We start from the raw sequence: 27,716 nt of genomic DNA, 5'->3' as shown, positions 1-27,716 counted from the left end.
TTTACAGCTGTTGGTTGACCATGTCGGAGACGGGAGTCCATAGCTGTGCAAGTCAGCAGCTGAGGAACTCAGCAAGAAGAAAACACTCAGCTGGCCAACACGGCTGTGTTCAGACAGCAACGGGTTGGATGCCACACACTGAGCTGATACAAACACGTCCAAACTGGGCACACACGCACACAAACACACACGATGGTATTTTAAAGGTTTGCAGAAACCTGCTTTCACAGCCTAACTCCTTCCTTGCTCTCGCATCTCGTATGAGCAGCACGCAGCTCTCTGCTGCAGCTGGGCAGGCGTGCCAGAGGGACCAAAACCAAAAGGTCCAGGCTCATTGAAAGTTAAACAGAACCACTTCTCCTCCAAATTCCACTGCAAAATGAAAGCTACAGGGAAATTAAGACATTTCTGCTGGCTGGTAGGGAAAGGACAGCTCTTTGTTCCTGATTTACACCATCTGAAACAATTAACTTGTAAAGCTGAGATACCGTTCCCCCTTGGTATCCCCTGTTTGTTTTGCCTCAGACCATTTCAAATGAGCACTTGAGAGAGAGCCCCTCTGCCTCCCTGTCACTCGAGGGAGGGGGAAAGTTGTCCTAAGTGGAACAATAGCCTGTCCCTTCTTAATGCCACTTCAAAGCTCCTCGGTCAGGAAAATTGATAATTGCGTCAAGTGCAGTTTTTCTAAACTTCATCATTTAGCACTGAAAACTGGGCTATTGAATTCATATAGTTCTTTGATCAAGACCAGTTAATTAAGTTATTCCCTTGATATGGCTCTTATCATTTTAGTGCCAGACCTACATCACACTTACGCAATTCCCATACTAGCTTTGATATGCATCGTGTAAGCTTCCCAGACCATCACTGCTGGGCTTCTACAGAGTCACTGCTACCTTACCAGTTCCACCTAGCACACAGGGTCAGCCTGGGAGTTATTAAAAGAGTGATTCTACAGCCCAGAAGGCTCCTGGACACTGTGCCAAGGGATGTCATCCATAGGCTGAGACCAGAGCGGCGATTTCTCCCAGAGCTTGCAATTTCCAATTAGTACTTGGAGTTCAAAACTCCTGCTGTTCCTTCACACCTGATTCCTCCCGATCCTTCCTCTTCTCTGAGCTCCTCCATCCCACCCAACCATCCAGGCCTCGTTCAGCAAATCCTCTTCCTCCGCATTCCTGCTCTCCATGGAAGAGTGACAAGCTCCAATTTAGGTCTCCACAGTTTTTCTTGGGCTTATCCCCTTAAACCGGATTAGCGAACGTCTTAATGCCAGTGACACCAGTCACAGCTCACCATCTGATCCTGCCTTTCAGGATTTGCTGCATCTCTGCACTTTCTTCTGCTGAAGGAGATCCTGTGATCCCTCCTTGCAATGCCTCCAGCTTCTCACCACCAGCAGCCTCCCACCCCACTGTGCTCCTCTCATCTCATAGATGTCCAAATATCCTCATTTTCTCACCTGGCTCCTCTGGGGTCTCTTTTGCCACCTGAAAGTCTTTGTGCTTTCCTGGCTTTGATACCTACGGGCTTCTCCTCCAAGCGCTCTTCTTCAAGATGCAGCCTCACTGGAAAACACAGCTTCTTTCCTTATGTTTCATTTTCCTTCACTATCAGATACAAAACACTGAGGCAAACAACTTAAGGTTGTGTTTCCACTCTTCTGATCCACTCCCATATTGAGTCTGCCTGTGGTCTCCATCCCACCAGGACTCCAACAGCCCCTGACACCCCGTCCTCGGGCTCTGCCTGCCCTTCCCAGCTCAGCTTCCTTCCCCACTGCCCTTCACACACAAACCAGCCCACATGGGGACTTCCTCTTGCTCCTCCTCAACCCCCTCTATAGAGAAATGTTCCTCCCAGGCCTGCTGCTCACACTCCATTCCCCATCCATCTCCACCACGGTGAGGTAACACCGCTGCAGCACTCTACCACTTGCAACTGTGGGGAAGAGATGGGGTGAGCTGCAGCTCGATCCTTCCATGGATAGGACAGAGGAACCCCCGTGAGCAGCGTGCAGGTAAGACAGGCCCTGGTGGGCTCCAGTTCTGTCTGCCCACCTCCATCTCACATCCCTGGGCTCCCCAGCATCCCGCCACCAGCTCACCATGAGACGCACAAGTCCCCTCTGTCCCCTCAGAACAAAACCCCACCAGAGCAGGGCCACCAGCTGGAGTTCAATTTCTGACTCCAAGGCGTAACTGGAGCCAATTTGCAATGTGCTTACTCCAAAAATCGCCCTCCCCTGTGATGTGTGACAGCTCCAGACCACAGTCCTGCGCACGGCTCCGAAGGAAAAATGTTTTAATTTGTCACAAACCAATTATAGCGTCTCATCTATCCCTGAATTACTCATCTTGGCTACAGTATAGGACAAAGGGCCCCTCTGAGAGGAGATTAGACATGGATATTAACAAGAGAAAAAGTGTCCACTGTCTCACCTTGCTGGGGACGCGGCTTCAACGAGACAGGAAAAGGAAACCCCTCCTGACTGACAGCTGGAGGGAGGGCTGCCATCCCACCGCAAATCCCTCGCTTCACGCAGAAGAATAGTCACGACAAACTCCGTATTACTGCGCATTCAAATAATATTCATGCATGGCAGATAACAGAGTCACGGCTGGCAGAGCTGCCACATGAATATAAATAACCTGTGCTCCTCTGGTTGCTATCGGAGATGCTCTGCCACAGTGTTGGAGCACGAGTGACCGGGCTGTTGGTGCAGTGTGGGGATCTGAGAGCCATGGATGCTTACATGGGTGCTGTAGCTTCATCTGAGGACACACCAGCAGCCCTGAGTCCGTGCTTTGCACCAAACCTAGTTCTCAAGGACCCAAGGCCTTTCACATCAATGCTCCATCCCTCCCTTCCCAACAGTGCTGGCCTCAGGCATCACCCTTCATCCTGAGGGCAAAGACGAGGGTGACACCTCTCAGGAATCACATATGGTTGGGCTGGAAGGGACCTCAAACCCTCAGTTGTTCCAACCCTCCTGCAGTGGGTAGGGTTGCCAGCCACTAAATCAGGCACAAGCTGAGACCCAGATTTGCAGGTGGTTTTGGTCACTTTGAACATTGAAAAGTATTGCCTGAAGCTCCCGTATTCAAAAGGCACTTTACATTTACAGCCCCAGCTGTGGCCAGCCCTGGCCACTTAGCTCAGCAGCAGGTCTGCCCTCTGGCAGCTGGATGAACATGAGTGCTTGCTGCTCTGTCTCAAGTTGATTCAAGGCATCCAAGGGCAGCCTATTACAGATCATCTCCTTCCTTGGTGGAGAGGGAGCTGATGAAAGCCAATTTCCCTTTGTACTCATCACGAATAATTTGGAGAATTCCCCTTGTTTACTCAGAACTGTTAATGATGCGTCAGAAATTACCTCTGAGATTGTAATTAAAGAAAACGGCAGAAGAGAGAGAGACACACACACACATACACACAGAGAGCCTCATCACAGCTTCATCTGCAAGTCAAGAAGTGCTGGAGCAGGCAGCCACCTCCCCTGCATCCCAAACCCACAAAAGGACCCCCCCAGACACCCTGAAATGGCAGAGACTCAGAAGAGCAGCCCCCAGACCCAGCGCAGCCCCCACTCACCTTCATTTCTGCTATGAACAAAATAGCTGCAGTGCTCCTGGGTATCAGGAGCCAGCGACACCATGAACCCAAACAGGGAATGAATAGGAAGCTCAGTCCTCCTGAAAGTGGAGCAGCTGACCTAGAGGAGCAATTGAGCTCTCAGCCATTACCAAAATGCAGACACCCACATGAGTACAGCAACCATCAGCCAGCCTGACCTCAGGGCTCAGCGTCTGGTGGGGTTTGAGTGGAGCACTGACAGCCCTCTCCCATGGAGACAGGAGAGGAATTGGATTCCTGTTTGATTGCAGGAAGGTGCTCAAATTGCCCAATTACTCAGGGATGACCATTGCGGGGGAGAGACAGCAAGAGCTAGTTACCCAACTCCCCACTCGGTCCTGAATAGTGAGTGCCTGTTTTCCGGCAGCAGTTGGCCATCTCACAAAACCAAACCCTATAGGAAGTCATAAGGTTGTAACTTGAACACCCAGTGATCACAGTCCTGTGTAGCTCCAGTTCCTGCCTGCCTTCAAGATAGGTGAAGGTTCAACTGAAGATGGAGATGGTGATTTTGCCACTTTCAAACTTGCATAGACTAAATTTCTTGAGACTGAAGAATCTGAGCCTGAAAAGTCAAAAGCAGAGCAAGAACGACAGCCCAGGCTGAGACAGTCACAAGAAAGGAAGAGCTTCACAAAAAGCACAACGGTCTCTGTGGTCAGAACATCCTCCAAGCCCAGCTCATCCTCCTCAGGGTGAGCACAGGCTAGCATGGAGCACTCAAGGACAGCGATGGATCTGCAGCTCAGCCAGTCAGGCCACCAGTCTGGGTGTGCTGGGGTACCGCAAGGCTTGGGGATGTGTGTGATCCTAAAGCAGCAAGGGAGAAAATAAATATACTTATCCATCTGGGAGCCTGGCGGAGTTGGGCATGTAAAAGATGTCATGGAGGAAGTCCTTGGCTCTGCTGCTCTCCCAGGACCTGCAACTGGTCTGTGAGCTCAGGGAGGGATGCTATTCCATCACAGGTGTGCAAAGCAGGACCAGCTCTCTCGCGGGTCCCCTGCTACCACCAGTGGCTCCAGACACCCTCATCCCCAGTCAGTGTTTGGGGCAAGCAGGACAACGCACAGCCAGTAAGCCACCCCTAAACTCACACGGGGACTCCGAGATGTGCACCAGCAGCTCTTTATTGGACGAAAACATAGGCAGGTACAGGGCGTCCCACCGCACATACACTCGCTGTGGGCACCCCACCGAGATCCCCCCTGCGGTGCCCAGGGCAAGCTGCCTCGGACGGAGAGTCCCACTGCCACCTCGTGGGTGAGGGACGCATCGCCTCTGCTCTGCCACCGGGCACAGCAGGCAGCAAAGCCCCTCGCTGAAAAATCCCAGGCCCTGCTGGAGAACAGGACGCAGGGAAATCGTGGAGTACCCTGGCACGGAGGGAAGAAGGGAGCACGGGGGAGTGCACATTAGAGCTAGAGGCATCACGAATGATTCTCATCTTCCCCTGCCGATCTCTATCCCTGCTCCCAGGGTTGACTGTGCAAAGGCTGATGCCACGCAGGGCAGCTGTTTGGCTGCAGTCACTCTAGGCTGAGTGAGGAGGAGAAAGACACACTGCCAGCAGCCCAGCGCCTACTTTGCACTGCTCATTACTGCCCTGGTTCCACCAAGGTGAACCATGGCAACCCCTGAGGGCACCAGATAACCAGGGACAGAGACTCAGGAGATGAGTGCTTGTCCTACACGGAAAACTGGTGGGCAAGACAAACCCAGTTAAGCACTTCTGCTCCCTGTTAGCATAAGGCTGTTAAAAGACTTCTGTTCGCCTTCAGCATGGTGGGCCAAAAGCAATGAAAACCATGCTTCACTGTGCAGTGAGAGAAACGAGTTAAAAATCTCCCCCATAGAGGGAATGAAGCAGCGAGCAGCCCTTCATGGCTCTGAGAAACCAGCCTACAGCAACTCCCACAAGGAGGTCTGGAAACAGCACTACTGCTGAAACATCTCTGGGTCTAGGACACCCCAACCCACAGGTAATTCTGGTGTCTGCTTCCCCTGGCTGCGGGGGCTGAAACTCCAGTTTGCATGGGTGTAAATAAGGGGGAGACCATTGATCTCTCGTGACCCATAGTATCTCTCTTTCTGCCAAAGGAGATGCAGGGAGGGAGAAAGAACTGCCATTTTGGAAACCAGCACAGTACCCTTGGCATAGCCCTGGCTGATGTGAGTGGGGCACTGTGGGGTGACACACAGTGCCATGCTCCCTGATTCAGGACTGTAATGACCTAAGCAGTGGATGGGCAAACTGAGTTCTATCCTGCTGAGCTGCCACCAAGGCTGAAGCCAGCTCTGGGCTAGATTCAAAGAAGGAAAATCTGGGAAAGGTGTGCCTCACACCAGTGAGAGGACTCACACCGTCCCTTTGATCTGCAAGCCTACAGTCTCCATGTCAGAGAGGAAAGAAGCCTCGTCACCATCCTGCACAAATCCAGGAAAGCAGCAGCAAGAAAAGAACATCCCTTTGACAGTCCTCTCTGCACCAGCGTGCAGAGTAACATCACTCCTGAGTTTAACTCTTGTTTTTCTGCTTCCATAGTTTGGACAAGCTGAATTTGCTCTTCTTCTTCTCTGACTCCTGGCCCTCGAGAGATCCATCTACAGGACAGGGAGCAGATGCAAAGATTGTTGAGACCCACAGCCCTAGTGTTATCCAGCACTGCTTCTTAACAGCAGAAAGGGTCCTTACCCAACTTCCGGATCATGTCTGCCAGCATCTGGTCCTCCTCTTTCTCTCTGTAAAGGAAGAGCATGGCATTAAAAAACTACTCTGTCTCATGACTAGGTGGTAGGCACTGCAAAACATGTAGAATCATAGCTACTGTCATTCCCACAGTCAGAAGCAACCAACTCCCTCAGGGCAGGAAAAAAAACAGTTAAATTCCTAGGCATAAGCAAATTACTTCTGGTCCACTTTAAAGCAATAAAGAGTGTGGGGATTTCCAGATCACAGAGGTCCATTGCTACAGCAGCCAGGCCCTCCCTCAGCTGGTATGAGAGTCATCTGAGTTCACTGTGTTGTGAGGCAACACCACACCCTAGGAGATGAATAAAGGTTGGGACACCAGCAGCCCACGATGCTGCAGAGATGCTCACATCACAGTCAAAAACACTCTGGTACTTCCTAAAGCCTGGGCAAGGCCAGAGCCAAAAGCCAGGGCATTACTGGAACCCTCAAGGTAGAGCTGCTGCCAGAAGGCAAGAAATGGAAACTGCTCTCAGCAACAGGAGACACACATCCAACTAGACATGGCAGCCTTCCTTTGAACTTGGAGAAGATCCAACACTAAGCACAATGCTTACAGCTGTTCTCTTGCTTTAGCAGATGAACACACACATAGCTTCATGCTCCCACAGTCCTCCTGGGCTTCCTCCCCATCTCTAGCTTTTCCTTCTCTTTCCCTTGCCTTATACATTTTCATGGCCTTTGTCCTCAGAGCACTATTTGCTTCTGAGAGCATCGAATATGACTGCAGACCTGAAGAAACACTGACAAGGAAGCAACAGCAGCAGCATATAAGACAAGATGCTTGGTGACAGGTCGCTACCCAGCTCTCATGGAGCAGAAGTACAGATAATAGCCACTGATCCAACCCTGCAGTCTGCACAGTGCAGCAAGTACAATGCAGAGCCTCCTTGTGCTGGCTGATCCTCTGCCACCCACGTACCCTCACCTGATTCTGTCCTCATCCAGGCACTCCACAATATTATTCCGATCATTGACTGTGTTCAGATATGAATCCAGCAGCTCCTTTTCACGTTCCTTCTCTCTGCGTGTCTTCAGATACTCTGCACAAGACAAGAGAAGTCTGTCTCACAGCTACAGGTCGGTACCTCCCCCCCATGCCTCCTCCCTGCTCCATCAGGTCCCTCTCAAAGGTCTGAATTCAATTATCCTTACACTCAGGGGTAAATCCTACATCCCTCAGAAAATGTGAGTGGGTTGGATGCTATGGGGAGCGTGCACCAACAGCTTAGCCAGGAAGGTTTGAGTGAAGCATTGATACCTGGCAAGCAGAGTCATTTAGATCTGAAGGAGATCCTAGGGCTAGGTGCATGGAGTGCAGCATTCTGCACAGCCAGGAACCAGCAGAACTCTCAGTACAGCTCATCCTCACCTGGCTTGTCCACGAGACGTCTCAGCTCCAACTCAATGTTCCACTGCTGCTCCTCCAGATTCTGCTGTTTCATCCTGGAAGAGTCCACAGAAGTGATGAGTTATGCCCCTCCACAACCCAGAGCTGGATTCTTCTCATGTCATGCTAAAGCTTCATCTCTGCATGGCTCACCACCTGGGTAGGAATTGATGGACTGGGAGAAATCTGCCTCCATCACATCTGTAAGGTTTCCCTTCCCACAAGCTCATCACGGACACTGAGGGCTTGTCTACCCATTCAGTGCTCAAAGGCCCATCAGCTAATACCTCAGGATGCTGGCAGCTCTCTTCATCCCACCAGATAGCACATAATTTTGTGGCCTGTCACGTTTTCTTTCCTTCACTGCTTACTGCTCACAGGTGAAGAGTGTGGAGAGACAGGTGAATTTTTGGTTCTGCTTACTTGTACATCAGCTCTGACTCCTGCCTTAGCAGCAGCTGTTTCTTGTGGATCAGCTTGAACCAATCCACCATGAGGGCATCCTCGGACTCATCTGTGACAGAGTGAAATAAATCCAAAAGCTGGATCAGTTCAGTTCCTTCTGGCACAAACACACAGTCACTTGAAGAAGAGCCCAGAATAACTTGTATGAGCCATAGGCAACCTCCACTGAAAACAACTTATCTTTGGTACTTTGAGATACAAAGGAAAGGAAGCACATCACCCCCTGTAGATTCAAGGAAGCTGCTCACAGATACTCTGTCATAGGACACCCAGTTCATTTTCCATGTGGCTTGCTCAGCTTTGCCATTCTGAAACCACACAGAACTGAAGCCAATCGTGACAGTCAGTCTGGCTTGGTATTCAAAAACCAGATCAACAGCAGTCTTCCACTCCCCAGACTCCATGTTCTTCAGCCAAATACACACAAGCTCAAACAATAGACTAGGAAACAGCCCTGAATGGGTTCAAAATTCCCAAGGCTTTATCTTGCTCTACCAACTACTTTTGGTAACTTGGTGTCTCATGTGTAGTATGAGCTTCCAGAAGCAGAGCCAAGAATGCCCAGCGATACGACATGAGCCTCACACCTCCCCACTGTAACAGGGCTGGCCCTCCCATTTCTTTTACCTCCTTCACAGCCACGCAGCTGCTTCTCCAGATCCACTCCTTTCAATTCCAGCACATCCAGCTGCTTCTCAATGTCCTGCACCTTCTTCTGGATTTCCTCCTCAGGGATGTAGTCTGGGTGCAGCTAGGAAGTAGAAACGAATACATCTTAGTGCCCTCCAACTGCCTCTTGAAGGCACAGCCCCAACAGAAATAGGAAACAACATAAGGAGCAAAGCTGAAGCGCCATGCCCTGAAGGGCCAAGTAAGCAGAGATGCAGAGCTGGCTGTTCACAACACTGTGGTGGCCACTGAAACATTACAGTGGTATGCTACATTCACTGGATGATACTACCCACACTTGTCAATGCACAGGCATTCTCCCCCCTTCTTTGTAGGAGCAGACTGTGTCCACCAGAATTTTATTACTTATGGCTCTGTCTTGTTCCAGCCTCTACTGTCTCCTTGCACAGGAGATCACTGGCAATCTCTTCTGCTCATCTCTATCACAGAATCATACAGTCTTGCCTGGGAATATAAATAAGCCTTCAAAAGAAGACAACCTGAATCCTGGCAATCACATCAGCAGGATAACTGGCAACACCAGTCTGTGCCCATTACACCTGGTTTCCAGCCATACCTTGGTTGGTGACACTGCTTCAATGCTCTGGATGCTTTTTGGAACAGAGGGTTCAACTAGAAGGAAAAAAAAGACAGAAAAAGTAAGAAAGCCCACATCAAGCTTTAAATAATTTTGTGCTGAGGGACAGTACCTATACCATGTGACAGCACAACAGGTCCCTTCCACCCAACAGAGGGCACAGACAATATACTTGCTTTGTTTGCTTTGTTTGTTTGCTTTGGCAAACCCTGACTAAGGTGAGAGATGTATCCTCAGGAAACATCACAGCCTGATTTACTCCTTGCTGCTGGACACACTCCATGATCCCACAGCACTGCTTTCCTCCTTGGGGCAATGGCAAAACAAAACACATCCCTTATGCTTTGAAAGGACAGAAAAGATGTATTGGGTTACTGCCACTAGAAACAACAAGTTATATTTTAAAATGCCCTCCAGTGCTCTTGTACAAATAAGTATCAAATAAACACTAATGAAACAAAGATGGTCTAGGGGAACTTACCCAAGGCATCAGGAAACTAAGGTTTAATTCCTTGCACAAAACACTTCCTAGGTGAGAAGTCCCTATGGCCCAGCTACACAGCATTATTTAGGCCCTGGACACCTATTAAAATCAATCCTTAAGCAATGTGTGTTTGTTCCACTGTGCCTCAGCTTCCTCTGCCCACCTGTGCTGCGAGGATAACTACAGGAGAGTGTGAGGTATTTGGATACCCAAGGGGCTGGGCTGGATAATTACCACAGAGAGAGAATAAAGGCATATGTAGATGATGTGATAGGAAGGAAAACTGCAGTATTAAAAGAGCAAACCTGTAAAAAAGCAGTGGAGATGCAACACACACAAAGAGAAACACAGGACAGACAGGCCAGGGAGCCTCCTGAGAGTCTCTCTCTACCAAGTTGACTGCTGCTGATGAGAAACTCGTGGAAGAGCTCAAGGACATCTCACAGACTGACCAGTCCTTGCTCTAACAGGCTTTCTAGAAGACTGCAAAAAGAAGGAAAAGATGCTGGGTACTGAACTGCTGTGTGGTGGCTCACTTCCTGGGAAAAGATTTACTGCTGAGCCTTGCGGCAGAGGAGGCATGCTGAACTTCTAAAACAGACAACACAATTGGAGCTTCAGTGCATCCCAGATGTCAGATGTGAAGGCCAAAGACAGTGCTAATCAGCTAACAAATACTAACACGAGACCACTAAGCCCCATGGAACCATCCTGCCTGCTCCAAGATCAGTCAGAGCTGAGGGCCCTCTAATCCAAATAGGTAAGACAGAGATGGACAGGGTAAGGAAAGGAGATGAACAAGCTGAGCACACAGACCAGCAGCAAATATATGGAACGTTAGCTCCATGGGATCCCACTGTGTAAGAGGGAAAGCAGCAAGGACTACAGGGTAAAGATGCGCAGTAGCATTAAGGCAAAACAAACAGAGAAAGGAACTGGATTAAGAGTAAGAACAAATGGGTCAGAACTGGTTGGGGCATCTTTGAATGTCCCAGAAGCAGCAGCCCTGGCTGCTTCCACAGTGGGTTCCACCAGCTGGAGTCTCTTGCTGACAGTTCTCTGCATTCCTTTCCTTTTCCAAAGCCAGTCGTTTGGAAAGGAACAGAGACATCAACAAGATCCCAGTTCCTCAAATCAGGACACGGCACTCTTCATAGCTTTGAGTCAGTGACCCTGAAAAGTCCTTATTTTAATTTCTTCCCTTCCCACTGAATTCCTTGGCCTGGCTGGTTCCTGGTTAACAAAAAGCTACTGACACAAATTTCCTCCCATGACAACAGTTACAAGCTTGGACACAGAAAATTCTGGGATATGCTTCCCACACTGAAGTTGCCCCCTGGAAGTGCAGAGCAGAGAATGGCTTTAAGTAGGTAGAAGAGATCTTACATGTGACAGTGCTTTGGTTCAACTGGTGGTTGCTCTCTTCCTCCTTCCTGGCAGAAACCCCATAATCTTTCCAGCCTTGAAAGCTCATAAGATCTGAGCTGGGGATCAACTTCTTCTTAAGGATTCCACCAGAGGAAGCTAAATTAAGAAGCACAGACAGGTCTTGGGCAAGAAACTTCAAGCCTCACCTCACAAAAATCCCTGCATTACCCACAGTCTCTGGCATTCACCACTAGCTGACATCATTTCTAGTCCTAACCCTCCTCTTTTGATAACCCTGAGGGGCACAACCTGAAGAAAACAGAGAGAAATCAGCAATCAGAAGACCACAGTATGAAAGAAAGATGGAAGAGAAGAATGAAAGGTGAGGAAGTATCACAAGACTTCTCACCATTATATATTTATGCAAGGCAGAATAAGTGAAATCTTGCTATCTGTCTTGCAGAAGAGGAGCATACTGTGAAGACAAAGCCCTTCTCCTTGCGGAAGGACAGCTCTCCAAATAAAAGCAGAGCCAAAGCAGGTGTAGAGAGCAAAAATCCCAGAAACCAAGGCACTGTCTTGACCACCATATTCCTCACCCCCTCTGTGCATTGCAGTACTAATGCTTGTCCCCTGCCTGACCAGCAAAATGAAAGCAAAGCTTGTATCCTTCGTACCGGACTCCTGCTTTGCTGATGGAACAACTAATGGAGTTGGCTTTTTCTCCTTCTGTGTTGGGCTCCCTGTTCCCACCAGTGAGTGATCAGTAGGCTTCTTAGAGCCAGCCTGGTCTCTGCAAAGAAGAAAGACAAAAGTAGGAAACCATGCCTCTAGCAGACTGGTCCATAATGAGATCTCTGGACACCCTGGGATGGTCACACCCTTCTAACCAGAGTCCAGCAACTTGAAACGTGCTCTCCCTTCCCAGAAATGAGTGTCTTTGACTTTTCATTCAAATAGTTGAAAATAGAAGCATTTAAAAACAAGAATTTATCCCTCCTACATGCACACAGACCTTCAGCATCAAACACAGCCTGCAGACATGGACATTCCCCTACAATTCTCACAGAGACCCACAAACTTGAAGACGCTCACTTGTTGGCCACAGGCTTCAACCGAGATCTCCAGTCTGCTGGGCTCTCAGACTTGTCTTCACCAGCATTCACAGTTCCTAAGTGAAGATACATGTATCAGATTCAATAGAAAGATACAAGCCAGATCCACATCTCAGAAGGAAGAGATAAGCTATGCACACAGGTAGATGCTACAATGTCTCTGCAGCAAACTAGCACCAATTCAGTAAGTTTAACATAGACAGATTCAAATACAATTGTTTGTAAATAACCTTGGTGCCATTTTGCATCTTTCAACTCAAATTCTCTAAAATCTATGCAGCTACAGAAACACAGTAGCAGAGGAAATGAAGACATTTTTGAAAGCAATACAACAAAATCAGCTCAGATCTTAGAGAGCAAAAGATGGAGGAGGAGAGGGAAGATAAAAAACAACAAACGACCACAGAGTGTCATATCAAACTCCATACAGATATTGCACTCAGCACTGCCCCCCCTCAAAAAACAGGCCATAAGGAAGTGGCTGAGACTCTAAATGCTCCCAAAACAACATCCCTTGGCCTACTGCTCAGCCACCACGGTGGAAGATCAGCTTAAAACAGACAAGGAGGCTTGGAAAGCCCATGCTGTAGCCACAAAATCATCCTGAAGTTGAGGCATAGTCTTCCATCTGGAAAGTCTGCGTAAGCCTCAGAAATGACCACGATCTCAACACGTGATGACAGCTAATACAAATTCAAATGCCTGGAGGACATCAGAGGAGAAAGAATCGCCATGCTAGAGGGAGCAATTGCACAGGGACAAATGGAAGTGCGTCAGTCCCCAGAAGACAGTAAACCCTTCTGTGGTAACACAGCAAGGCAGTCGAGGAGCCACGGACGGATTCATTGCAACGGCCCAAGAGAAGGGCACAAATTTGGCTTATTGTGTCCAGGCAGAGCTGTATGCAAATCAGTCGTTCTCACCTTTGAGGCCTTTTGACTCTGGCTTGTGCACAGATTCAACAGGTTTGCTGGTAGTCTGACTCTTGGGCAGAGGTTCTGCGATCTTTTCCTGCTTTGGTGCTGTGTAGCCTGTTTTGCTGGTCTGTGCTTTCAGAGCTGGACTCTGTGATTGGGAACTGGAAGGAGAAAAGTTGCTACTGCAAAAAAAAAAAAAAAAAGAATGATCTAATGAGTTCTGAAAGTCTGTTCTATTTGAGAGGGTAGGCATTTGTTACAGAATGCTGTTTCCAAAGACTCGGATGAGTCATTTTATTTGTCTTTAAATCCTATCCAAAAAAGCAGTCAGAGAAAGGGAAGAAACATGCAGAGACTTTCCCAAGTTATCCCAAGGTCATCTTGGGAATAAAGAAGGAAAGGGAAATAGTACCTACCTACTAGATGCTGAAGAGCCAGTAGAACTGCGTCCTCCTGGCCTGCTTGGAGAGATGTTTGATCCAGCCAAAGCTTGTATAATATGGTTACGTGCCTGAGCCTTCTCAATCTTTGCTGGAGTGACCCCAGCAGCAGTTCTGCCAGAGGAAATTTTACCAGAGCTATGAGAAGGGTCGTGGCTTTTAGCATCAGAGGTTTTGTTGCTGGAGGACTCTAATGACTGAAAAAAATTTTCACGGGCCTGCTGTGTTTTTGTTTTGGAGGTTGTCCAAAGAGGTCCTGATGTGGTACCTTCATGATGATCTGTTTTATTTCCCAATGGAGTACCTTTGCAGTCTTCTGATTTATTTACAGCTGAAGACGACCATGGAGTATTTAGACTTCTGAAGCCAGAGCTTCCAGAGGATGAAACAGATGGCTTGGTTGAATTAGCAAGGCCTTCCTGGCTCGGCTTCTTCAACACCTGCTCCTGTTTCTTGGGTTCTGCTGCTTTCTGGAATGCTCTGGCACTAGTAGGGGCTGGGGTGCTCTCAGGTTTGTTCCGCGTGCTGCTGAGCCCAGAGATCTGGACATTGTCTGGCTGCTGGTGGCTGGTACAGATGAATGTACCGGGCTCAGGCCCAGCTTTGTAGCTTCCAGGAAGAAGAACATTCCAACACTCCCTGCACCTGTGGGTAAAAAAGTCTCAGAACACATCCTTCAGAGGATGAGAAGGTCATTGATACAGCTGAGAGTGCAGGCACAATTTCATTGCTAGCACAGAGAGGGCAAAGTCACCACACTGGCAGTGAGCAGGCTCCTGTATGCATGTTTGTAAGGCACCAAAACAGGAGCTGCCAATTACAAATGGCCTGAAGCAGGAAAGGTGTGGCTGAAAAACAAACTGTGCAAAGAGTTCCCTTATGCACAGGTCAAGAGAAGGCCCGGGCAACCTCCACTCTGATGGAAATGTTTTCCAGCACTCTGAATGCCTTACATCTCTCCCTGAAGCCCCAAAGGAACAGGACTGCTCCACAGAAACCCACAGGACTGCACCCCCACTTTGAGGAGCCATACCTGAAGCAATTCCTGTGATAGAGCTTCCCATCAACCAAGTGGCGCTGTACCAGGTGGACGTGGCTCCCACAGATACCACAGCAGCTGCTACGGATGTTCCCACTCTCTGTCAGGACACCCTTCTGAAGGAAGAAGCAGTCGTGAGCAGGCAGCACTCACACACAACCATGAATCTCCCAGATAATCAGGTGTTCGACCACAGCCAGTTGCTGGGACAGAGAAGGGATACAAGCAAAATCCTTGCTCTGGCTAACCCCTGTTTTATGCAGTGTGGAACCATGGTGTTAGTTTGCACGCAGGAAAGTGAAGTTCAAAGGTCTCTGAATTTAAATGGCTGGAAAATGCCTTTAGTAAGTGAGAAGCTTCCTTTCTTCTACTCTGATTTCATCCCTATTTTGCTTTTAGAAACTATTTCTAAGAAATTAATCAGGAAAAAAAAACCAAAAATGAAAAAAAAAAAACCTCCACAACTTCTGTTAGAAATCCCCATCCCCATGGTCTACTGGCTAGAAACAACATAGCCATGTCCTAAGACACCCATTTCTTATTCACCACTAGATGATTCACAGCTCGCTGACGTTTTCCCAATGACTCCCACTTGAATATGTGCAATATCCAGACCTCTGGATTAAATCCTCCATGATGAGCAGAAAGTTTAGAGACTGAGTACTGACAACTGGCTGCCTTGAAATAGCATAATGCTCCCAAGTTCATCGAACAGATTAAAGACAGAAAGAATAACTCAAAATCTTACTGTGGTGACTGGGGAGGCTTCTTTTGGCTTAGCTTTGGCTGGTGGGTGTGCAGGAGGCAGTTTTGGAGACACTGGCTTAGGAGGCCCTGGAACAGCTTTCTTCCCAGCAGGCTGCTCCTGAAGTTCAGAGGAAGAACGCTTGATTCCAGCCATGCCTCCAACTGGAAGAAAAGAAAGAGGGAAGATTTAAAAGGAACATAAAGAAAACCTATGAACTTAGGAGTTATCTACAATTGAAGAGCCAGAAGTGCCTGATGGATAACCTGCAAATGCCATACGAGGAGACACAGGCTTTCTTCATAAGCAGTTCTGCAGTGGAACAAGAGACAAGAGGCAAAAATATCAACATATGCAGGAATAACTTGACAGATTAAACTGCTACATTTTTTTTCCTTCTGAGAGAAATTCCATAGAAAATACAAAACGCTGTCCTTTGACAGTGTGAACAAGACCTGTTTGTTCCCAACAGGCTCACAGTTTGGTTGCATTTAATCTTCACCAAAGCAGGCCCTGCTTTTACACATCACACCTAAAGCAGCAAAGTACAAAGGGTTTATTTCATTCAAGTTGCTGCACTCCAGACTTCCCACACATCCTCACCCCTCACTGCTGTGGGTGTCCAGCCCACCTCCCAGCTGGGGCACTCACTGAACAGACTTGTCAAACCAAGAAGTGACCTCTAAATATGGCTAATTCTGCAACAACAGGCACTTGAATGTGTCATGGCCATGGTGGTGCAGAAACCAACAATGACCACCTATCTGAAAAGAGCTTATACCCTTCCCAGTGAATACAAGAGGAGTCTGTGCAGGCTGTAGGGAGCAGACAGGAAGCCCAGTTCCCAGCAGACTTCTCTCAGCTATCCAAATCAAAACCCAGGGCTCTTCTAACATAGAGCCAAATCGGACTGGTGACACCAGAACCAGTAAACATGTTAGCCCCTCACTGCCTGCTTGTTCCACACATATTGAGCTCCCAAAGCCTGGCACAAAGCTGGGTGGCTTCAGCTCAACTCTTCTGTAATAAATGTCTGACCTCAATAAAATATTGGCTGCTCACCCTTTCTGGCCTGCATCTTGCTTATTTCATGGTCCTGCCTGAACTCATCCAGAGGGCAAAGCTATAGTATTAGGAGCCCACTTAGTGTCAGAGGGCACATTCCTGGCTGGGCTCATTTTCCGACACACACATTCATCCCAGCAACAGGAATGCAACCAGAGCATTTTGTTAGACACTGGAGAGTATAAAAATGTGCTGTGCTTGACGACGTGGTAGGCAAGATGCTGGGAGGGAGGGAGTAAAGACCCCAAACTGACCCAGATTCCCACAACTTGGCACAAACATGATGGAATTTGTTTCAGTATGATTTCAAAACATGAAATAAAAAAATGAAGGGGGGAAGGGAAGAGGTTGTGGTGGGAAAGAGAAAGCCTGCTTAATTGTATGAAAACATGAGAAGGGAGAAGAGCTTACATACAGAAGACAGCTCTCAAGAGTGAATGATGCTTTTTTTCTAAGATGTAGGATGTTTTCAGTATTTTGCTCCTCCATCTAGATTCACCTTAACCAGTTAAGTCATTCATGTTCTTATATTAAGCTCACGCTTAAAGCCAAATATAAACCAAGCCTACAATAGCACTCCTGTGAGCCCAGATAAACTCTCCAGTACATGGATACAATTGGCAGCTCTGTGGCCTGTTTTATGCTTGAAAGTACTGCTACTGCAATTATGCCAGTTGAGGGAATCGTTTTTTTCTGCCTCTTATACCAGTACAGTCTCCACTGTGGATGCTGTTTCGTTGGCAGAGACTCACAGGCAGGCTCAGCATTGTTAGGCTCCATGCTCTTTCCAGTGTGGCAAGGACTAGGGCAGTGATGGAGCTGCTCAAGAAAGGAAAGTTGTGGTGTAGATCATGGAGTTGAACTTTCTGTGGTCCTATCTGGCTGTACCACAAGAAATTTTAGATCATATTTTAAATTTTAAAGCACAAGTTTTGAAGACGAAGCACAACTCTGTGCCCTTCCAAAAGCACTGTGCTACTCCAACGAGTAAAGAGGTCAGATCCCTCCCACTGAAACAGTTCTGGTACCAAAATACTTCTGAGCAGTCTGTTTTGCCTTTCTAAGTTTATTAGGAGGCAAGGAAAAGCACAAAATTAATCCCCAGTCCTGCCCACCTCTACATGTATGTGGTACTTACTAGGAGAACGTCCATGGAAGTAGTTATAATACTGGGAAACGTAGGTAATGATGCTCAGCCTGTCTGGTACCTTCAGAGCAACCATATCCTCTGCATCCAGCAGGGCTGGGATCCCCAGCTGCTCTGACGCCACTCGAAATGCCTAGGGAAGGAAGAAAACAAAGAAGTGGGGGTTCTTGTCCAGCCTGGGCAGCAGAGCTGCTCTGCATCGAGAGAAACTGCACGGCAGACAGCCTCCTTCAAATAATAACTCTACTGGGGAACAGCTGCACCAGTTTAACTCCTACATTGTACGGCCGTTACAGGAACCAACAGAGTCGTGGCTTCCAGCCACCGCGTTGAGAAATTCAGGCAGGGAGCCAAAAATCTGGCCTGGCAAGCTGGCCGTAGCTCATTGCACAGGAACTCACCTGGGCTTCCCCTGCTCTTCCTCCAGCCTGCTTCTGTCTGGATGTGCACAGCTGCAGTGAGTGAGGCCTGGCAGAAGGGGCTTTGTCAGTCCAGGCTGGCAGGCATGCAGCCAGGCTTCCAGCCCAACCTGGGGTGCTCTCCAATTAACGGTGAGCTGGTAGGTGTTTGCAGGCAGCTTTCTACCTCAGAGTGCTGCGCAAATGTTAAGGCTTCCTGCTAGCACACGTTTTTCCCCCATTTGAAAGTAGGGAAATCTGGTTTTGGGAAGGAAACCATCTCTCCCAGACTAGAGAGTGAGAAGAGAAGCATAAAGAAGAATTCCTGATACCTAGCTCTCTCCCAGCTTACCCATTTCCACGCTGACACAGAAGGTACTGGGGGCAAACACTCTTCTTTGTGGTCTGAAACTGCAGGTTCAAAGTCAGACAAAGGACAGAAAGGCTACTTTGTTTTTCCACTGAAGGAGAGCCTTTTCTAGAGGACACACACACAAACAAAGCAGCATCCCTAAAGCAATGGTGCCTTTGCCTAATTCACCATAGGGCTTTTGTTAGAGACCTTCTCCAGCCCTCTTCCTTCCTGACTTAGGAGAGAAAATCCTTTCCCTCCCCCTTCAGAGCACTCCTTTCGAAATGCCAACAGAGCAAAGGGAAACAGCACCTTCAGGAGCAGAGGCACAAAGAAGGCGACTGCTGAAACGCACAGTGAAACAGTTAAAGCAAGACTTGAACATAATAAACCCCTCCACATCTGACCTCTGGCACAGACACACAGCAGAGTTGGTGCACACGCCAACAACTCCCGCTCAGAAGAAACAAACAGCCACTACTATTTAGCAAGATAATTACCATTTGTTTCCATTGGGTATCCCAGTAAAAATGTAACCAGGCTGACACTAAGCACGCTTTCAGCCAGTCACCTCCAGCTGTGTCACCCCAGCTGCCAGCCCAGCCTGGCACTTGCTTGTCTTGTAACCTGGTACTCAATATATTCCATGGAACTCTTCCTATCACCTTGCCTGCCCAACAGCTCTAACCAGTGGGGTTTTCCTGTTCCTTGGAACTGCTCTTGCCTGGAGATCTAACATCCCTGCCACTCAGCACAGCCCAGTTGCTTTGCTCTACCTCTTGTACCAGGCTGGCCTCTAAAGAAGCACTTGAGGAGCTTCAAGGTCACACAGAGGAGGCAAGCACCACTGCTCCCATTTCACAGAGGCCACAGAGGAGGCAAAGTAATACTTGAGGCCATCTGAGCAGCTTTCCACTGCTGTATGCACTATGTACCATGCCATCATCCGTTAGCACTGAAGAAACTGGATGCCAAGTCTCAAGAAACCTTTCTCACATTTATGCATGAGAAAAAAGCCACCAACAGTAATTTCTCTTTTTTTTTTTTTGGCACTTGAGAAGTGACACATTCTTTCTTGGCAAAATGACCTCATAGGACAAGTTGCAGCCTGGACAAGATATTTTTTTGTTGAGTAATAGGGTCCTTGAAAAAAACATACTGAACAGTGAGCAGTGTGTGGCGTGAAGGAAGATCTGAACAACAGCAGAGGAAAAGTGCTGGGAGAAATCAGACTGCTCACATCCCAAGGAGACCAGCCCAAGAACCCAGTGCTGTGGGGAAATGGAGGGGAAATCTCACTCAGGTGCCAGGCCAGCAGGAGTCCAGCAGTGAAAGGATAACACAAACAAGTCATCCTCCAGCAGAATAAGGGAGAGAAAGCAAAATAAAGGGCATAAAGCAAGGAATAGAGGAAAAAAAGGGAAAGAAACATAGCCTGACTTAAGAGTTTAGCAACTGTTTTTTATGAGAGGCACAAAGGAGCTTTTCATTAGGAAAAGCAGTGGAGGTCGGTTGTACAGCTCATTTCCCAGAGAAAAACAAAGTCAGCAGCAGAACAGACACCATCAGACAGGCGTGGGGAAGGAGCAGCACTCAGGGCTCACAGCACTCAGTCCAGGACAAAGAGACCCTCATGCCTCCCAAATACCAAAACAACAACGGCAAAAGCAGTCTGAACCTCATCTGGAGGAGAAAAATGTGCAGGACTGAACCCCGGAGTCTGAACACAACTCCTGAACCTGACCAGGGCTGAAAGGAAGCTGAAGCAAAGGAGTGCATGGAGGAGCACAATGCACACAGCATCACTGCTTTTAGCTCTCCTGGAATCAAAGACAGCTCACTGTGTCAGAAGATATCATTGCTCCAGTCCAGACAGGAGGAAGCTGCAGGCAGTTCCTTCACTGCCCGAGCTCTGGCCAAGCAGCCACCAAGCTGCGTGTGGAGCAATGCCAAGGGAAGAGAACTGTTTTAATCTGCTGTTTCTATCCTTGAGAGAGAGAGAGAGAAAGAGAGAGAGAGAGAATCCTTTTGTGGAGCACAAAGCCTGTGCTCAAATTCAGTGCAGGAGTGGGTTGGCCTGTCCAGCTTTCTTTGCGAAGAGAACATGAGAAACTGAAAACCCATCCTGGAGTGATGTGGGAAGACTAGAAGGAAGGACTTCTACACTTTGCAGAAGCAATTTCCTGTGCTAGAAGCAAGTGGGGGAACCCCTTACCTTCCTCCTTTCTTGCACCATCTCCTGCTCTATCCCTCATTGTGTACACAAGTCCACATCTACGTTCTGATCTCCACCATCTGCAGCCAACTCCAGCCAGGCAGAGGGATGGCAGAAACCAAGCTCACTGCCCGGGCCAGATGTAATTCTTTCAACACCATTTCCCCAAATCCTCAGTTATCAAACTACCTCCCCCTTCCTTTGCTATTTTCACTGCTGAGGTCTGGTCAAGTTAGGGTATGAGAATGTCAACCATTCTACCAAAAGTAAAGCATGAAAAGCCACTTACCAACTTGTTGTTCTCGTACACATTTTCTTTACTGAGGGAATCGAAGTTTCTGAAACACAGAAAGAAAAATCTCAGGCTGGTGACATAGAGCAAGCTGCTTCACTTCCAGCTTCTCAAACCTCTCTGAGCCCCACTCATGGTGGGGGACAGAGCACCTTCTCCCACTCTTCTTTTCCAGAGACGCAGCAGAGGGAGCAATGTGGCAGATCCCCACCTGAGCCTGCAGACGGCCACAGATCTGCTGCACCTCCTGGGGCAGGGGTGGGCAGGAGCCCCAGCAGGCACAGCCATCTGCCCATGGGCAGCACAGCACATTTTTGGCACAGCTACCCTCGCAGGGCTGACTTCCACAGCCTCCTGCAGACAGGACATGCCGATGCCCTGCAGATTCAGGGGGGTTGCTGAAAGAGCCAGTAGCAAATTCTAACTCATGCTTTTGATTTGTTTTGTCTTTCTTTTTTCTTTTTTCCCCCGCAGAAAGCCTTGCTTCTTTCTCACCCCAAGAGAGAAGATAAACCTATGGCTTCCAGCCAGACTTGCAACACTCTTTCCCTAGAAATACCTTCCAAGCAGACACATCCAAACTGCCTCCAGTTTGTCATCCCACAGGTAGATCTCACACACTGGAGAAGGGCTGGGTACCTCCAACGCCGCATGCATCTCACCCTCCTTCAATGCATTCATGTCCTCTGACCTCAGATGCTGCTGGTTCCACCAGTACACAAGTTCTGGCTTCAAATCATCTTTCCTCCTCCAGTATCAAGCGTCTGCATGAGAAATACCTTTGCCCACAACACAGTTCTGCAATTAGTTACACCAAAGTTGCTTGTAAAAATCTAGTTCTCCTCTCCCTGGGGCTGTCATCTTTGATTTGTAATCATAGCCAATAACCAAAAAGGAAGAGACAATTACTGTCTGCAGTTACAAGCCAAAGTCAGCAATCCTCCTGCCCTTTCACTGGCTCTGGACATCACCTCCCTTTTCCTGTCTCCACCACTTGCTGTCCCCCAACACGTGCTCTCTGGTCCCATGCAGGTGTCACACCTTGAAAACAGGGAACTGGAAGGACAGACCAGAGAGCACGAGGCAGCCTGTGCCTTGGGAGCAGAGCCCACACAGCGTGCTTTCTCTCTCTCAGCAGAGTGTGTCCCTTTCTTAGGAAACATTCACCATCAGCTGGTTTTAAACTTACCATGACTGCTAACCTGGGGCTACATACTGACTTCTGGAAGGCAGCCCTGCTTCCAACATTACTTCCTCCTGCCCAGGCAATGCATAAGGTCAGCTCCTTTCCAATAATTCAGTTTTGCTTTACAATCCTTGTACTTGTTGGTACAAAGCTGAGCGCAAGGCTTTTATCAGCAAGGAAACTCTCACTAACAAACAAGTGCTACACCACCAGCTTTGCACGTTTGTATGCAGGCCTTCTGTAACTGATGCTGCTTCACCCCCGCTGGCCTCACCTCCAGAAGAGTGTGGGTAGCAGTGCTAAAGCCAGGGCAGAGCCGGCTCACAGCAATCTATTCATGAGGCAAACACATGATCCGCCGTGCAGCAGGGGAACTTTTTCCACTACTTGTAACAGCAAGGACCAAGCCAGGTGCTTTGTCCACTCCATATAGAAAGCGGAGCATCACATTATAAAGGCAGCACTACAGATCTCACACACAGCCCAGGACACCTCCCCTGTTTCCCACATCGGGGGCTGCTATGTTGGATAAGGAGAGAACAAACAGGAAGCAGCAGGTCAGACTCCCCCAAGAAGCACACGAAGACAAGGCACATCCCAGCTTTAAATCACATACTCTTATCCTGTGCAAATGCAAAGGGAATCGCAGAGGCTTTTCACCAAGCAGTGATCCTGCCACAAGACTTCCCTTGCCTGTGATAATGGATGAAAATAACTACAGAACAAAAAGTTTCAGGGAAACAATAGATACAATCACTGTTTTGTGCCAGGCAAGAAAATCAGCTTTTTTAAGAGCCAGCCAAAGGAAGCGTTGGAGCTCCCTGCCTCACTGCCGGTTCCGCTGCCAATGAAGACTCTATAACATGAACACCCTGAGCACAGGAAAACACCTGCAAGGCAGCAAGGAGCTGCAGCTTGCTCGGCCATGCAGAGGTGTAACACAGCACCAAGGGAGGAGGGGACGGCGGGACTGGGAGTAGAGCACACAGCTAGGGGCTGGAAACACAATGCCACAACAGGTCACGGCTCTGCTCTGCATCAGCACATCAAAATGCAGATGTGGGACAGGCCTGAAGGAGATCCGTGCCAGCTCAGTGACAGCAGTGACCTATTTATTGCCAGCCTGTGGCCCGCACACCTTGCTGAACGCTGTTGGCAATAGGATTGTTTGTTCAGCCTCCCACTGGTGTGGAACAGAACAGGGACCTAAAAACATGAATCTCTGATGGTGAACATTTAAAATCCCCACCTGTTCCCCAAGGAGAATGCAAACAACAAGATCCCTTGGTCATTTCAAGAACTTTGTGCCCTCACAGCTTCTCTGCTTCCCTGGGTATTTGGGTGAACAGTTTGCATACAGTATTTCTTCAGGAAGTTGATCTTGCTGGTGCATCCCCTATCTTGGAATATCAAAGCTCTCCAAACCAATGCGATTCTAAGAAAGCAAAGCTAATACAAATGGAGAAGTAGGAGTTCTCCACTGAGGAAACACAGGCAACTGAATTAATCAGAAGAGGTGAGAAACATAAACCTGATCCAGGAGAGTGGCTCCAGTGCTGGAAACAAATCAGAGTGGAGTTCACCAGAAAAGGAATAGAAGTTAAGTTTTCAGCTCTCCAGAAAGTCCATCTCTTAGCAAAAAGTGGCCAAGCATTTCCTGCACCCAAAAATCTCTGCAGCCACCCACTGCTCCAGCTGTGCAGACCCAGTGCTCACAAAGCATGCCACAGACCTCTGAAAGCACGTGTGCTTCCTCTGTGCTGATGCTGCATTCCCTGAGTCTTCACCTTGGAGCAGACTGAGAAGGGAAAGTCCAGAGGCTATCAGCTGACCATACTGGCAGCTCACAGCTTCATCCTGCCTGGCTGAGCTGACAGCGACCCAGAAAATGCTGCTGGAGGAACGGGTGCACACAGCTGCTCTGTTCTGGCCACCAAACATGCATGCCCAAGCGTACAGCTGTCAATGGGGATTTCACAACCATCCCATTCCCAGAACGCTAAGCTAAACACTGCCAGCACTCTGGGAAAGAGCAGGATCCAGGATGAAGAGAATGAGCTTAATCAAAAGCTTCACTCGACATCTGGCATCGATAACAGAGTGAGTGTGGGCGGCTCTCCTGCTGCTTTTAACTCACTTATCGGATGGGGAGCAGAGAAACCTCCAGCTGGAGCTGGCTCAGCCAGTGCCATCACACCCAGCAGCTGCAGAGCTGGGCACACTGCTGTGAGGATGCACGCTCTCTGACCAGAGCAACTTCAGTGCTCTGCCACCATCCCAGAAAATGGGCTCACACCCATGGGTACCACGCACACTTCATCTGGGATGAAAGAGAAACAGATTTCCAAGGCAATTCAGTGTGTGCCTCCGCTCCCCCAGAGCTCAGTCTGTCTGCGCATCCCTGGGTGAGCGGGAAGTGAATTGGAAGTGGGTTTCTAATTTTACACAGCCCGCCCTGCTCACTGATAACATACAGAATTCCCTAAGCCTGAGAGGAGCTATCACACTGTCCGTATGTTTCCTGGCAAGAAAACAAGAACAGGGAAGAGCCCTGCACCAACCTGCCCTCTGACCCATGGAACCCACAAGAGAAGCACATGATTATTACCACACTTTGTAATTGCTTCAAGTTTTCCTGTGAACTTCTCAGGCTCTTTCAAGGAGAAATCACCTCTCCATATCGTGCACTCCTCAGCCCAAGAATGTAAACCAAGATGAAAAACATGATGTTACAAAACTCTGCTGCCGTGACTGCATCGTGTCCTGCAAGCAATTTATATACAGGAGCTACAGCAAACACTGCCTCGCCAAACACCAGTTACTCAATTCCGGTTTTGTTTTCAGTACGATGCATTTAATCCTCAACTTTTCTAGGAGCAAGGAAGGGCTCAGGATAAACCACTTTTGAGCCCCCGGGAAGCAAAAATCACAGCCACATGTACACCCAACTGCCAAACTGCCAAAAGGGCTTTTATAGATTCCCAGGGAAGCTGCACAAGTACTCAGCCCTGGGAGCTGAGTGACAGCCTGAAATGACGACTCTTTGAAAGCGTAATTTACTTTCAAGCAGGACTTTGGCCAGCCAAGGGTATACCTGGTGATTTCCAACATTGCACCACTGACACTGAGGAGGGAAGTCATACCAAAAGCTTCTCTTACTTTCACCCCCAGGCAGCCTCGCCGAGCTGGCCCAAGTCAAAAAGGGTTTCTGCAAAGTCCTTCAGGATTTCCAGCATGAGAGGAGTTCAGCAGGATCAGAGATGCTGCAGGGATCCTTTCCGCTCTCCAACACAGACTCATTTACTTTAGATACATCTATCTACAACCCTCAGCGCGCACTTCTAGGACTGTAACAACCCACTAAAGGGGGTCAGCTTGACGATCCCAGTTCCCCAGCTGCTGGGCCCTGCTCACACCCACACTCTGGATAGGCTGGCAGCAGGGCTGGCCAGGAAACGGCCCCAGGCCTTCTGTGAGCACCTCCCATCATATCAGCCTTTCTGCTCTGATACTTCATACCTTTGGGACTGTGAATGAATGGAAGGAAGGGAAATATTTGGAGCCACGTGGATGTGACAGCACGTCAGGAAGCCACACGCAGCAACACCATGGTGACAGCCCAGGCATGGGCAGGAAAGGAAAGGCAGAGCAGGCATGCAGAAGTTCCTGCAGCCTGCTGTTCTCAAGGCTGCTCTGGCCCCTTCCAAGTTTCAAAGTTATAGAGAGGAGTGAACGACAAACAGCTTCTCCTCAGGCTTCCACCAGCAGTAAGACAGCAATAAAAGATCTCTGCACATAGAGAGGCGTCAGGCTGCACTGGGAGAACAAGGGAAGGCGAAATTCAAGAAACAACTGGAAAACTCCAGTACAGAACACACACACCCCAGTCAGCCACGTCTCGCTGGGAATGACCTAATGCTTAAACCAACACACCTGGGCTGTGCTGCTCGGTTGCCTGCTCCCTCCTCAATCCCCCACCCCAAAGTGCAATGAGATTAAAAACAAAAACGACAAAAACTAGGATGCTTCCTAGTCATTTTCCAATTTCCTTTAACAGTTCTCATACCCAGCCGTTACGTTTGGAGCAGAGGCAGGTCAAAAACCACGGGACGACAGTAAAGGAAGCAGCAAAGGCTGGCAGCGCTTCGCCTCCCACGGCCAGAACCGCGGCTGGGAAAACGGCAGGACGCAGCGCCGGGCCGTGCGCCTGCTTCGCCAGGACTCAACAAACACACAGCGAAGAGGGAAACCCCAAAGCGATGCCTGAAGACGTCGTGCAACGGAAAGGACGTTTTTAAAAGGTTTATCGTACAGCCGCGGCTCCCTGCAGGAGGAAGGAAGGAAGGAAGGAAGGAAGGAGGGAAGGAGGGAGGGAAAGCGGCTCGCTGCTCACACAGTCACAGCGCCGGTGCTAACGGAGCGGCGGAGGGCAGCGTCGGCTGAGGGGACGGGACGGGCTGCGCCCTGCGGTGCCGGTACTCACATGAGGTCGGGGCGGTGGCGGTGCAGGATGGCGCAGAAGGCCAGCCCGTCGCGAAACGACGTGGTCATGTTGGTGATGCTGACATCGCGGTAGCCCTCGCACTGCTGCTTGCACCACAGCTGCAGGTTCTGGATGGCGGCCATGGCGCAGACCCCGGGCCGTGCCGCCTGCGGGAGCCGCGGGCGTGTGGTGGACGGTGGGAGGAGGAGGAGGCGGGGAAAGGGGCGGGAGGCGGCGGTTCCTCACGGCCGCCCTCAGCCGGCCCCGCCTCAGCCGCCGTGCGGGGCAGAGGGACGAGGGCAGGTCCGTCGCGCACGGAGCGCTGTTCTCTCGTCGGGCGCCGCGTGTGGAGAACGCGGCCGGATGGGCGCGGGGAGCCGGGATCCCCGCTGTGTGAAATCAGTGCGCGGACATAGCGGGCGCTGCGGCTGCCTCGGCAGAGCCCAGCAGCACCCCGGCCTTGGGAACTAAAAAGGGCAGGTGTAGAGGGATATAAGGAAAGCGTTTGTTGCACTAAGAGCGGTGAGGCTGTGGCGCAGGTTATACAGAGCCGAGCCCCGCCCCTGCGCGCAGCCCAGCTGAGGGGACGCGAGCCCTGGTGGAGCTGCGCTCAGTGCGGGGGGACACGAGGGTTCGTTTCCCTTCCATTGAAAGATCAAAACACAGCAGGAAAGCCTGTGGTGACCTCGGTGTGGCCCAATTGAGGCTGTGGAGAGGCAGGAGTGGGGCAGCTCGGGGAGGAGCCAGAAACGAGCCTGCCCAGGTGGCACAGCTGGGGAAAGAAGCGCCGCGGTGAATTTATGTCATCAGCCACGTCCAAATAGTAACTCACCACATAGAGTCGCACATGGCTGCGGAAGAGACGAGGGAACGCTTTAGGAGCTGCCTATAAATCAGGTAAAAATAATTAATAATACATATAATATAATATATTAATGGTATTTCTACGACATGATATGG

The 27,716-nt window shown here is 49.3% G+C and overlaps 1 protein-coding gene across 3 annotated transcripts; it reads right to left on the bottom strand.

Moving 5' to 3' along the window:
- Positions 1–4,748: 4,748 nt before the first annotated feature.
- On the bottom strand, positions 4,749–26,937 carry MICALL2 (MICAL like 2). 3 transcript variants are annotated; one of them, XM_042828091.1, is made up of 17 exons: positions 26,757–26,937; positions 21,085–21,133; positions 17,822–17,963; positions 15,622–15,782; positions 14,868–14,989; positions 13,811–14,479; positions 13,401–13,576; positions 12,458–12,533; positions 12,040–12,155; positions 11,381–11,518; positions 9,490–9,545; positions 8,871–8,994; positions 8,202–8,292; positions 7,761–7,834; positions 7,317–7,431; positions 6,332–6,378; positions 4,749–6,240 (listed from the first exon to the last, which is right to left on the bottom strand). In XM_042828091.1, the coding sequence occupies exons 1-17, from the start codon at positions 26,897–26,899 to the stop codon at positions 6,155–6,157; spliced, it is 2,385 nt and encodes a 794-aa protein (XP_042684025.1). In that variant the 5' UTR covers positions 26,900–26,937; the 3' UTR covers positions 4,749–6,154. The 3 variants fall into 3 exon arrangements, with proteins under 3 accessions (XP_042684025.1, XP_042684026.1, XP_042684027.1); XM_042828092.1 differs by lacking the exon at positions 26,757–26,937 and adding an exon at positions 21,647–26,668; XM_042828093.1 differs by lacking the exon at positions 11,381–11,518.
- Between the last annotated feature and the right edge of the window lie 779 nt (positions 26,938–27,716).

Source organism: Centrocercus urophasianus, unplaced genomic scaffold, assembly GCF_019232065.1.
Source record: "Centrocercus urophasianus isolate 14NV4802_14NV808 unplaced genomic scaffold, USGS_Curo_1.0 seq_29, whole genome shotgun sequence".
In the NCBI taxonomy this organism is placed as follows: Eukaryota; Metazoa; Chordata; class Aves; order Galliformes; family Phasianidae; genus Centrocercus; species Centrocercus urophasianus.
The sequence above is the reverse complement of the archived record's forward strand: the minus strand, read 5'-3'. Positions and strand labels throughout refer to the sequence as shown.